Raw genomic sequence first — 13,243 nt, 5'->3', positions numbered from 1 at the left:
ACTTATTATTTTGTGTGCTGTTGTCTCCCAGTGTTGGCCACTTTCAAATGTTTGTATGAAAACACTCCTCTTTAAATCCACCAAAGGCGAAAAACATTGTTTAACTGAATTACCTTGATCCTGGCTTGTTAAATGTAAGCCTTAGCCTCAGGAATCATTGGCTGCTCTTCAACTACATGATTTTCATATAAGTTCTCTTGTATGAAAATAATGTCCTGACAAAAAGCACAAATATTTTTGAAATTTAGAACTATTCTCGTTTGAGAGAAGTCACACTTGCAGGCTATCACTCAAGGCTTCTGGTAATGTCATATATATAAAAAAAAGTTTCATACTTTTTTCAGCATTTGCTTTGTTTTCTTGACGGCTGTCCTGTAAACTTAGTTGTTGTAGAGACACTGGAATGCCCAAATAAATGTTGGTGATGCAACTGCTTAATTAAATCACATTTATGTGCATGCCATCAAAACCCTGAACCTGACATTAAAGCATTTTCCTAGCTTGTCACATTTGTTTTCCATTGTGTAAATAATTACAACATGGTTCAGGTCAGTTAATATGTGCACCTGCAATGAGCATTTGCTGATGTTTATATTTTTCCAGCAGTTTTCTAGTGTAGCTTTAAGTGTTTTGCTTTTTCTCCCCAATGAACTCATGCTGTCTTGTGTGTAATGTATAATCTATTATGAATACAACCAGTGGAACAAAAAAAGTGTCCACCATTCAAAATACTACTATTATTAATTTTATCTCATCCATCAGCCATGTTTGCATGCAGGCAGCTATCATATGGAAATGTTGTATTGCTCAACCGATTCTGTTGGCTGGTAAAAGAGCCTTCAGCCAAGTTCTAGCTTCATACCTCTTTTGTCTGTTTTTAGGGTGAAGTGCTCTACAGAGTCCGTTGGAAGAATTATTGCTCTGATGATGACACTTGGGAGCCAGAGGCCCATTTGGAGGACTGTCGCGAGGTCCTCTTATCTTTTAAGAAGAACATGGCTGAAGTAAAGGCCAAGAAAGAAGCAGAACCCAAGAAGACTGTGGTAAGTTTAAGTGACAGCCAGGTATACATAATAATTGTGTAACAGTAATACTGGTGTACTAGGTACTATCTATTTATAATTTTAAAACAGTCCGTGTCTCTGTAGATATAGATTAAATATCCAAATCACAGAAGTCGTAATTTTTCGAAGGGTAAAATGTGTGACAAAACAGGAGACCTGTAATGCAGCAGAGAGGCCCTGGCCTACAAACTTTGTTCTTAAGATGTAAGAAAACATGTTTGTTTGGTACAGACCCCAACCACTGTCACATCACATCATAATGATTTTTATCTTTTTTTTTTTTTTTTTTTTGTGAAAACAGAATAATGCAAAAATAATAATTCCCGCTAATTGTGAATTATATAGCTTAAACTAATATCTCTCAGAATAATTGCATTATAATATTTTATTGTATTGTGCAGCCCCAAGGCTAACCATAAGTGAGTCTGTGTTGAATCTACTGAAGTGTAAATGATCTGCGCCATAGTTTTCCATGCTGTCCTTTATAACGAGACAGATGCTGTAGTTTGCCGTCAGGTTAATTTTAAGAAAACGCTGTCTAATATTACTGATGTTGTAGTCAAATCTGTATATGTGTAATTAATAGAATGAGGAGGGAGAATTAGTTTGAGAACAGCACCACATTTTTATTCAGAGAGCTGACCATTTTGACTTAAAGGGGCCTGGTAGAGTTTTATTGTTAACAAGCCAAAGTTCAGTGTTACTCATCAAAACAAGTTTGTGTGTGTATCCTTGAGGTCAAACAGACAGGGTCAAGTGCATCTTCTTCCTTTTTAAAACATTTGCCAAAGTCCAGCATTGTTAACATCCATATTTACTAGCTTGCAGCTCTTTGTTGACGCATTGCAGCATATCTTGGCATATTACCGCCACCTGTAAATCAGTGGATTAGTGTGACATCATTGGTAGAACTGTGTACTGCGTCACCCATGTGGACGTGCAGGTGTGTTCTCATGTATGAGTATGTGATAAAACAAATGGGGACCGACTCAAAGAGAAACGGCTCCATATTTCTTCTAGAGGTCTAAAACTCCACAGGGAGCCTTCAAGCCAGAAATCCTAAAATATAATGTATAATCTTAAAAAATATGACAGTGCCTGTTCCGTTCCCTTTTTAGAAACTGCTGCCTACAAAGAGCGACGTCTTCGATGCCGACTCGGAGAGTGACGGTGACAAAGACCGTCCAACTGAGTCACCCATAAAGAAGAAGAAAAAGACAAAGATCCGGGAAGAGGAGCCACCTCCAAAGGAGAAAAAGAAGAAGAATAAAGACAAACGGAAGGAGGATATCAGGCCTCTCCCAGCACCAGAGACAGATGAAGATGAAGAAGAAGAAGATGAAGAAGAAGAAGAAGAAGAAGTAGAAGAAGAGAGACCCCCAACTCCACCCTCTCCTTCCAAGGAGAAAAAGACTGAATCAAAAAAGCGGCTGGTTGACTCTGATGAGGAGGAAGATGAGCCTGTTCCCTCCAAAAAACACAGGAAGGACAAGGGAAAGGAGGGAGGAAAGCATAAGAAAGAAAAAGGAGAGGAGGGGAAGAAAAAGAAAGGGAAGAAGGAAAGGAAAATTGAAACCTCGGAAGACGAGGCCGCTGCACCTCTGGAAGACTACCTGAGTGATGGCCCATCAGAGGCCCAAATGGACGTTACTGCATCAACGGAAACTGCGGTAAAGTCAGCTGAAAAGGCACGTTTGGATGAGTCTAAGCAAAAGAAGGGGAAGTGGGAAGTAAAGCTGCAGGGCATTAAGGACCTCATCCATGACAAAAAGAGCAGAAAGCCAGACGCTGCCACGAAAGAAATCAGCCTCCAAAAACTAAAGAGCCTCACCTCTAAAGGCAAGGACGAATCTGCCCCACACTCAGACTCCAGCGATAGCTCCACCTTACATAAGAAAGCCAAGAGCAAAGGACAGGAGAGCTCATCAGCACCACCCAAAGTACCGTCTTCCTCCACATCCTCGTCGTCCTCATCCTCTGTCACAGCAGCTAGCAGCAGCAAGGGTAAGGAGGAAGAGGTGGCTAAAGAGGAGGTTTTGGGACAGAAGGATGCCACAGGCTCCACAAACCTGTTTGAAAAGTTCCTGTTAAACTGTGAGGCCAAGGACCGCGCCCCCCGCAGGCAGCCAGTGCATCAGGCCCCCGCAGAAAAGAGCAGCAGCAAATCCACAAAGGTACAGTATTAGTGCTATGTATATTTTTGCTTTTTTTTTTTTTGCATCGTACGACAGTAATTTGTTGGAGTTGAAAGTGTGATACATGTTGATTTAACTCGTCAAAAGTGCAAAAAAAATGGTTGAAGCCCATTTTGTCGGATAAACTGATTAGATTTTAGTGGTCAAAGCTCACTGTGACCTCACCAAAAATGTTTTGTTTTGTTTTCCCTTATCGCAGGAATTCATATGCTAACTGTGACAGAATTTCACACAAATGTCTATTAGGATAAAATGAAGGGAAGATGTTTTATACACAAAAGGTCAAAGGTCAACTTCGCTGTGACATAATGATCTGAAAAAACACTTTTCTGACCATTATTCAACTCAGTAATCTGTATAGATCTTTTGTGCTGCCGGATTGAAGATGTGTGTGAAGCATTCACGTTTTAGAATTAGTAGCTTCTTTGCAGTAACATTAATATTTGAAGCATTGTTTTCCACCATAAGCTCATATTGCTGATATTGATCCTCAGGTGATTGTCGTTGCATCATGTGATGAAGCTCTCTATCAGTCCTCTGTACTCCTCTGTAAAAAATAGTCTGTAAGTGAAGACAGCATGTTTAATAGAAACTAATCATACATGTCAATATAGTGATAACTTCCATTTTGCCTAAAAAATACATTTAATACTTGTTATTAAATTCCTTCAAAGTGTTTACTACATGTATTATACCCTTCTGGACAGACATGGATGTAAACTGCAACTTGACTGATTGGTGGAGGCTTACAATCGCAAGGCAGTAATTCTAGTTTTCCTCTTACGCAGTTGTGATACCCAGACTCAAAGTCTCAGTCTTAACAAAATGAAAAATATCTGACTGGGTTCAACTGAAGACGTTCATACACAGACGTGCTTTTTAGGCCTATGAAATTGTAATTAATTAATTTATTTATTTTATTATTATTATTATTATTATTATTATTATTATCATTATTATTATCATTATTATTCTGTTAGAAAAGAAGAAACCTTTTCACAGTAAAGGCTGACCATTATCTTCAGATTAAAATTTATGGTGCATTAATTGTGAAGCACTGAGTGGTAATTGAACATGTAAGTATACCACTGTAAAACACAAAGCTGGATTTAATGGGAATTTGTGATATCTGATCTGTTTACAATGATCTGTAACAGGTTGCATCTCTTGTGTATGGTTAAATTAAAAAATACATATAGCTTATTTAAAAAGTCACATCAGCAAAACAGTATTTTGCCTCATCAGCTGACGAAAAGCCCAGAGAGGAAACAGTAAGAGGCATTGACAACAAGGTTGGTCCTGATGAGCAGTTACCTGGCTAAAACAGAGAATACCTGAAGAACTCGTTGAAGCAGTTGTAGAAAAGCACCAAAGGCACCTGCAAGCACCTCTGAGAATATGATCAGATGTTTCTGTAATTTCTTTATTAATTTTAGTTTGTCAAATAGAATGGTGTGAATGCTTCATTTCCATTAAGACATAATTGATGGAAATCCAAAAAGTCAGGACATGACATGACATGACCACATCAACAAAATGCTTATTGTTTCAGGATAACCAAGTCAAATGCATTAATGTTTGCCCTGTTTGATGGACCCTGCTGCTCAGTGGTTTGCCTGGAAAACTACAAGGTTTTAACATTTTTTGTTTTTTTCCCCAACAATAGATAATAGGAAAGATTGAGAAGATCCCCAAGACAAACAAAGATTCTCCAGTGCAGAAACCAGAGCCCAAGAAGACGGAGAAGAACAAGCAATCAGATGGTATGCATGACACAAATGTGAAACATATTACATGTATGAAACGTGTAGTTGTTGATTTTCTTAGTTTGAACATGTATTCACATCAACCCAGACTGACTTCAGTCAAAGAGCAACCTAACACCAGGTGAAAATAAACCAAATACAGGAATCCAAATATGTAAAACCGTGCAAAATATATTTGATTACACCTTTAGTGTGTTGACACTGGCATCTACAATCCGTTTACATGTGAAACAAGTTACTCATGAAACAAAATTTAGAAGTACTCAACAATGAATGGCATGCCTGATTTTGTTGAATGTTCAGTTGGTTTTTTCATTACCCCAGATGTGTTTGTAGTCCAAACTACTCATTCATCAACAGAGTATCTGTAGTGTGAGTGTAGAGAGCAGTTACACAGTGAGAGATGCAGTATTATCAATTTTGCATTTGTGTGGGTTTTTTTTTAATCATTTCTAGCTTTTTGTTTCCCACAAACCATGGAATAGAAACGTTTGTCAGAGGTGTTGAAGGAGATTTTGTATCTCAGGGAAAGAGCAATCAGAAGCTCTGATGTCGTGAGGATTGCCTCTCATGAGAAGAACACACTAGTCAAGGGAAAAGATTCCCTCCTCGACATTAAGTTATTACGTATCTAATGCTCTTATACTTACTCTTTTTCTTTTGTGTGTGTGAAGTATAAGTACTTTTGTATCAGCAGTATCAGTATTCATCTTTTCCTTGTTGTCATCGTGCAAGTGGTGAACCGCACTGTAGTGTAGCTAAAAGCTGAGTAGCTGTTAGCACTTTGTTCACGGCACAATCAGAAGGCAAAGCACCATCATTGCAGTAAGGCAGCGTCACAGTGCACCACAGAGAAGACCTGAAGAACTTTGTTGTTAGGTGCCACAGGTGAAGGCTGAAAAATAGGGCTTGATGGATGTTTGTTGTTTGTCATTTGCTCCAAGAGATTATCTACTTTAGATTGGCATACAAAAGGACATCTTAACACGAAATTTACTTTCTAAGTATTTTGTAAAGCCTTCATATTTTGACAATTAAGGGAGCAATGAAACAATTTGTAGATTACGCTCATTTTAGCCGTGAGTATCCCTCTTTGATACAGCACCATGTCCCATCATAATTTCAAACCTTTCTTGTTTTTAAGTGCCATCACCACTTTATCAACATGCCCACTATAGACAAAGAAAGAATAGTCTTCACCAGGCAGGAAAGATGAATGGCAACCATGAAGATAAAGCAAGCTGTTGTTGTCTATAGGTTTGATGGATGGCTGTGATGGAAGATGTAAGACTGTCTAGGGTCTTTATCTCCCAAGAATATATGACCGTTTGTCTACTCCCCCTATAGTCTCCAAGCCTGGCCAGAGTTATGGCTTCAACCTGGACAGTGATGAGAGGGAAGGAGATGAACCTACAGCAAAGCAGCGGCCGGGAGAGGAACCCAGGGAGCGGAAGGAGAGGCAAGAGGAGACACAGCGTCCCGGCTGGGAGAGGAGAACCCCAACAGATGACAGGAAGAAGAGGAGAGAGGACAGTGAGCCCAGACTCTTTATGGCCTGTGATGACAATCAGGACACCCAGGACACACCAGAGGGCGCTGACAAATCTGGTATGTTTCTGACAGGCCACTAAGCACATGCTCATCTTCGCTGCTTCCACATACCAGATTGTTGTTTCATATTAAATGATACATTTCCCTTGATTTTTGATCAGTTTAACATATGACCTCAGTGAAACAACATTAATCCAGATTTGAAAGATAAATGTGAGCAAGACATTTTAAGACAAGAGAACATTTGAATTGCAGTATTCAAGGTTTCAGCCTGTCAACTAATGTAGCATCTTTCTCTGCACTGTGTGTTGTACAGACAAGGGCCAAGCCACTTTGAGTCTAGGAATGGACCTCAACCTGGACTGGATGACTCTGGATGACTTTCAGAAACATCTGAATGGGGAGGATGAGATCCTTTCAGCTCCACCTTTATCACCCAGTGAGTATTCAAGTTGAAGACAAATGGCCGACTTTTGTCTACTGACTGACTACTGCTGCATCTAGAAGCTTCTAAGGAGCTGCAGTAGAATTTTTATCTCCTTGTCTTTAAAAGTCCAGATGAAATGGCAGTTTCAGACTCTTTAGCGTCTTTAATGTTGCCTATTTGAAATATGTGGGCTGGATATAGGTACATGAGAGATTTAGATTGAATTAATGGACATGGCTTAGCCTTTATGAAACAGTATGGATTTATAGAGGACTGTTGGCTTTAATCCCCACCTCCCTTACCCACTTTCTTAAATCAAGAGGAGGAGGAGGAAACAAGGACCAAATTAACTAATTGCAGCACAATCACATTCTTACTAAAATGTTATTAACGACATCTAAACACACAGGTCTGATCCATGATATTGCTTTGCTAGCTACAGTGAGCCACAAGCTTACAGTCAAATGCCATTTTATTTGATGGGTGCTGTGGGTGCAAATCCTATTTGGTTTGATAAATGTACATATGTATTCATCCTTAAGTGCAGCACAATTAACACAGGGACACATGATAACATTTTCTAAAATATACTTTATTGTACTGTGCCTTTTAACAGTAAGGTAATCACACCATTGCTGCTAATATGTTACTATGCTAGTAGCTTTATCAGAGCTAGGTTGTCAGTAAAAGCATACAATGCATACAGTTTCTGCACTTGAGAATTGTTGTACCACTAGAAGGCCCTATTTTTTTATTTTTTTCATGAATGTTTGGTTGTGAAATCTATAATTGATACATTCTTTAAATTTAATTTCGCTTCACTTTGTTCCTGTTAGGTGAGTTGCGGGATGCTGTGAAAAATGGAAATTACATGGCTGTAAAATTGGCACTTAATTCCAAAGAGGACTACAATCTGGACCAGGAGGTATGTTCAATCCCCTTCCAAACATTGTTTTTTAAGTACATTTTATAAAGCCATACTTCCAAACCATCTAATTTCTATCTGCTGAATATCTTGTGCCTTATTTTATTATTATTTATTTTATCTTTTTTTTTTTTTTTTACATATATATCAAGACTTCCTAAGCTTTCAATTCCAAAACACATTTCACATATTTAACAGCTCGCACCTTGGTCGTCCCCAGTGTGTATGTGTGGGTGTGTTTGTGCAGTCCAGTATGGGAAAAATGTGAATTTCTTTGGATAACCAGTGTCACACAGTTCTGTTTGTTACACCGGCACTGAATAGTTGCCCAGCAAGGTCCTCTGCATTACCTAAACATGAACTGACATTAGGTTAAAAATAGTCCTTCCAATTGTGGAAGTGGTTGGAAATATTTTAAAGGCCATTTTACAATGGTCATCCTTGCTTTTGTCCTATGTGGAATGTCTCCGCAAGAAGTATTTTAACAGTTTTCAGCACAATCTTCAGACTTCTTACAATGATGTCAAGGTGGTAATTATTATGAGACAACAGATGCTTGTAGAGAAATTTTCTGTGTCAGGATACAATCATCTGTTTGTGAATTGACTGGATCAAATTTGGAAGCACTTTGAAATATCTTAGAAAACCCTTGAGTAAATGTGCAAGTTATGCAACAGTATCAGCAGGAATGGAAAATACTGAACCGTAAACATGAGGGAAATGGCTCACAAGGGCTACATGATGTAGGCAGAGAAGACTTCATTCCGTCGCATTCAAAGCATCTTAATAATTAACCCATACTACACTTACAGATGATAAAATGTAGTATAGAACTGTGCACCAAAGAATCTGTTTCGTCAAGATCTACATCTAAATACTTCATGTCTACTAATAATTCAACGCCTCAAGATGTTTATACAACTCCAAAGCACCATTGCTTCTACAAAAAGGTAAGAGTGTGACCTCAAAAATATGATATTTGTTAAGCGACAGTGATGTAATGTTGTAAATATTTTGTGATGTAGTCATTTAGTTTGCTTAAGACTTTGTATTTTATGAAGAAGGAACAACTTTGTTGTAATTACAAGTTTTTAGTATCAAATTATACCAATAATGTATTGAGTATTAAAGGGCCATGCAGCTTAATTTTAACGTGAACTGTATTGTTGTTTGTGGGCAGAATCTGCAAAAAGCTAATGAAAATTTCCACCAGAGCTCTGTTATGAGATCTTACTGCTTCTCTCTGGATGACTTAAGATGTTCTTCACTCTGTTTACTCATTGCTCTTAGCAGCTTAAGTTAACCTAGGTTATTATATAAAACAATAAATGGTTTATTTAAGTTGTTAATCTAGGTGTAACTGTGTGGTTGGTAACTTGGATCTAATATGAATTCATCATATGGTATATTCATTATAATTATTGCACATTAGAGACTGTGGTGTCATTTTACCTTGCAGAGAACAAGCCAATGGAAGAAGATACTGAACACATGAAGTAACAGGACAAGATGAACCCTTTGAAGCAGGTACATACTGTGCTTTCAGAACATGTATCATAATCATGATCATAGAACATGTGCACCCCCCATCGTCAGTAACTTTTCATGTATTCAGGATTTATTTTTGCTTTTATCTTACCATCAAAAGTTTCGAAGCATAGATCTAAAAGAAAAACTTTATGTTGTGAATGGCCAGACACAATGAAAATGTTCCCATGTTTTGCCATTTGTACTTGGCCTGGTCCTGGAATCTGTAATGGTTTATTATTTTATTTTTATTTTTTTCTCTTTTCTTTTTAAGCCACATTGAAGACTGTTGTGTTGAATCACCACTTTCATAGATTTTACTGTAAAAACACAGCAACGGTTAGTTGAAATATTTTGTATATGCCATCAAAAGTAATATAATTATTTGTTTTGATTGCAAGCCATGAATGTAGGTCTAGTGTCAGTGCATATTATGTTCTCTCCATGTAGCATTTCATCCAACACCCCATGACTACATATACTTGGTTAGACAATTACAATGTCAAAACGCTGCTTGATCCAATAAAGCCATTAACTATTCCTGAATGGGTCACATGTGGTTTTTGTACTGGAGATTCGAGAGTTGTCAGGGGTCTTCTGATACTGATGTTGGGCTAAAAGGTGATGTGTGGCCATCACGTTGACTTCTGTTTGAATGAGCCTGACTCTTTATGGGGCATTACCAAGGTGCTGATGTGTAAACAGCAACTGAAAAATGTGCACAGGATTTTGAAAAGGCAATAGCAAAAAAGCATAGCTTATCACCACCGCTTAACAACCAAAAGTCAAACCACCCCCACCACACGCACGCACGCACGCACGCACGCACACACACACACACACACACACACACATTTATGTCCTTATGGATCTGTCTTATAAGTTCACCAATCAAAATATTCATGAGGTCTGATTTGGCGATGAGTCTTACATATACTTGTTCTTTTGCAGGCTTGTACTATTGGTGAGACGAAGTCATTTGAAGGAGAGAGGAGCTTGATTGAAGAGAGGAGTTCAAGTGATGCTCTTAAGTTGACCTCTAACCTTGACAGTGCACAAAATGAAGAGGGTACTCCAACACTAAATGAGCTTATCCCACAAGATTTGGATGGCCCAAACGATGGTGAAAAAATTCCAAGCTGCCTTGCCAGTACAAACACTGAGCAAGTGACAGTGAAGGAACATGAAAAGATCCAAACATGTGGGAGGGATATAACTGAATCCGATTATGCTGCTTGTGATTCAGCTACCATGCAGGAAAGTCAAGGAGAGGAAGACCAGAAGCAAGCACAAGAAGACAAGATCTCAGACAACACAAAAGGTGGTTTATCAAGTAAAATGAGTTTGAACTTTGATAATTCAAATCCAGCCAGAAATGCAGAAGGGATGCTGACAAGGGACAGTGACAAAACAGAAAAAAATGGCGTAGTTAACGAACAGAGTTCCCCCGAGAAAGCAAATGAGTCAGGTGATGAGGCAGAGGATGTTGTGGCAGGTCAGTCAGATAGTACAGAACAAGTTCTGTTAAAGTCAGAAACAAAGGGGATTGCTAAAAGACGATCAAGGCGCCGCAGGAAAAATGTGGAGAGGAAACAACCAACGCGATCCAGTTTAAGGACCTGCAAAAAAGTGCTTGAAACAAAACCAACCCCAGTGGATGATGAGAAAAAAGAGTCATGCAAAAAGCACTTCTGTTTATATTGCAAAATGGCTTTTACCCAACTTGCAAAGCATTTGGAGAGGAAACATGCAGAAGAAACAGATGTTGCCCATGCAATACACTTTCCCAAAGGTTCCAAAGTCAGACAGACTTTGCTTGACCAAATCCGAAATAAAGGAGACTATGAACATAATTTCAAAGTTCTCAAAAGTGGTGAGGGGGAAATTGTCACAAAGAAGCAGGTGAAAAATCCCAGCATATCAGTACGTGACTTCCTGCCTTGTCAGCACTGCTTTGCTTTTTATCGCAAAACTGATTTATGGAGACATGAGAGGTCATGTAAGGCCAGAAAGGGAGATCAGAAATCCTCTGAAAGGACAAAAAGAAGCGGAGTCCACAGTGCCGCCTCTCGGCTGCTTCCAATGTCAGAGTTCCTAACTGAACGCTGCGAGGAAATCATACACATCATGCATCAAGATGACATTTCAAGGCATATCAGAAACGACCCACTTATTTGTAAATATGGCAATGCCTTGTCTGCTAAGTATGACCATGATAAGTCTCAGTTTGCGTATATTGCACAAAAGATGAGGGAACTGGGTAGATTTGTGCTTGCTGTACATGAGCTTGACAAGAGCGTTACGTATTTGCATGAAGTATGTCTACCATCCAGATTTGAATTAGCTGTTGAAGGGGCCAAAAAAGTGAGTGGATTTGATCCCAGTTCCAGTAAATTTAAAACCGTTTCCCTTGTCTCGAAGATCGGCTACTCTTTGAAACGAGCTGCAGAAATAGCTTTCGGGGAAAGTCGTATGACGGAGGACAGTGAAACTGAAAGTGAAGTGAAAAAGTTCATACAGCTTCTTGATACAAAATGGAGTGAGTGTTTTTCACGCAAAGCTCTTGCATTATCTCTCAAGCAAGAGGTCAAAAAAGTGGAAGTAGACAAATCAACTGTGACGGAAGATTTGATAAAACTCCATAGGTTTATCACAAGGGAAGAAGATGAAGCGAGGAAAGAGCTGAAAGAAAGTCCTAATCTGTCAACATGGAAAAAGCTCAGCGAGGCCACTCTAGCAGATGTGTGTCTGTTTAACAGAGGAAGGGTAGGAAATATTGGTAGATTGCTCTTGCAAACCTATACTCACAAAAAGAGTCGGGGAACATTTGTGCCCTCTGCAGATCAAATAAGGAAAAGCACTAAATTGGAGCTGGACCTTGGTGCCAATTTCACCAGGTTGGAACTTGAAGGTCAGTATGGAAGGAACATGCTGGTTCTGCTAACAGAAAGGATGGTTTTGTCAGTTGATTTACTCATTGAAAATCGAGAACAAGCAGGTGTGTCCAAAACTAACCCATACCTGTTTGCAAGGACTGAAGGCCCATCCTTCATTAGAGGATTGGACTGTTTCCGACGGGCCGCAATGGAATGTGGAGTTAAAAACCCAGAAGCACTTCTGTCTTCATCATTAAGAGAGCAAATTGCCAGCTGCTGGCAGATAATGAGCCTCAGTGAACACGAATTGGATCAAGTGGCCAAACTGGTCGGAAGGAGCAGCCAGGAGTGTTATAGGCTCTCAAAAAATGCATCACAGCTGGAGGAAGTGAGCAAACAACTTCTCAAGATAGATCGAACACTGCCATCAAGTCCACCCAGTACTGCTAGAGACGGTGATTACCTTTTGCTCCTATGGATCCTTTTGCATTAATGTGTTCTTTGATTACAACGGTTGGATGGCAAATAGCCTGTGCTCTCGAAGTATAGTTAAAATTTTACTTAACAATCTCCACTCAGGTACACTTAATTACTTGTTAATCAGCAGATGCAGTTTTCTCATTGACATGGATCAATAGATGTTTAAACTTCCCATTATCCAAACCTTTTTAGGACTTGACAGTTTATTGTTGATCTTTGAAACGGCAGTTGCCAAACAGTCCCCACTCTAGGTACACTTAGTTGTTTGTTCAGGATTTTTTGACAATATCAAACTATCTCGCAAATAGCAGCTGACAAAACAAAATTTTGCTTTTTCCGTGGTCAAAAATGAACTGTCAAACCCAACAGTTTAAATTTTGTATGATTTTAAATTGAGAGAGTATTGCAATCTAATTGTATTCAACATTGTGT

The 13,243-nt window shown here is 38.9% G+C and overlaps 1 protein-coding gene across 2 annotated transcripts in view; it reads left to right on the top strand.

The window, feature by feature from the left end:
• mphosph8 (M-phase phosphoprotein 8) overlaps nt 1-13,243 on the top strand; it is a 28,473-nt gene that overhangs the window by 2,213 nt on the left and 13,017 nt on the right. Inside the window, exons 2-8 of one of the 2 annotated variants that reach the window (XM_073473408.1) lie at nt 882-1,043; nt 2,183-3,238; nt 4,926-5,022; nt 6,373-6,633; nt 6,893-7,015; nt 7,840-7,928; nt 10,407-12,786. In XM_073473408.1, coding sequence (XP_073329509.1) covers nt 882-1,043; nt 2,183-3,238; nt 4,926-5,022; nt 6,373-6,633; nt 6,893-7,015; nt 7,840-7,928; nt 10,407-12,786 — 4,168 coding nt within the window. The remainder of the gene's footprint in view (nt 1-881; nt 1,044-2,182; nt 3,239-4,925; nt 5,023-6,372; nt 6,634-6,892; nt 7,016-7,839; nt 7,929-10,406; nt 12,787-13,243) is intronic. The other variant, XM_073473409.1, reaches the window with a different exon arrangement.

This window comes from Pagrus major, chromosome 9 (genome assembly GCF_040436345.1).
Source record: "Pagrus major chromosome 9, Pma_NU_1.0".
Classification (NCBI taxonomy): Eukaryota; Metazoa; Chordata; class Actinopteri; order Spariformes; family Sparidae; genus Pagrus; species Pagrus major.
The sequence above is the reverse complement of the archived record's forward strand: the minus strand, read 5'-3'. Positions and strand labels throughout refer to the sequence as shown.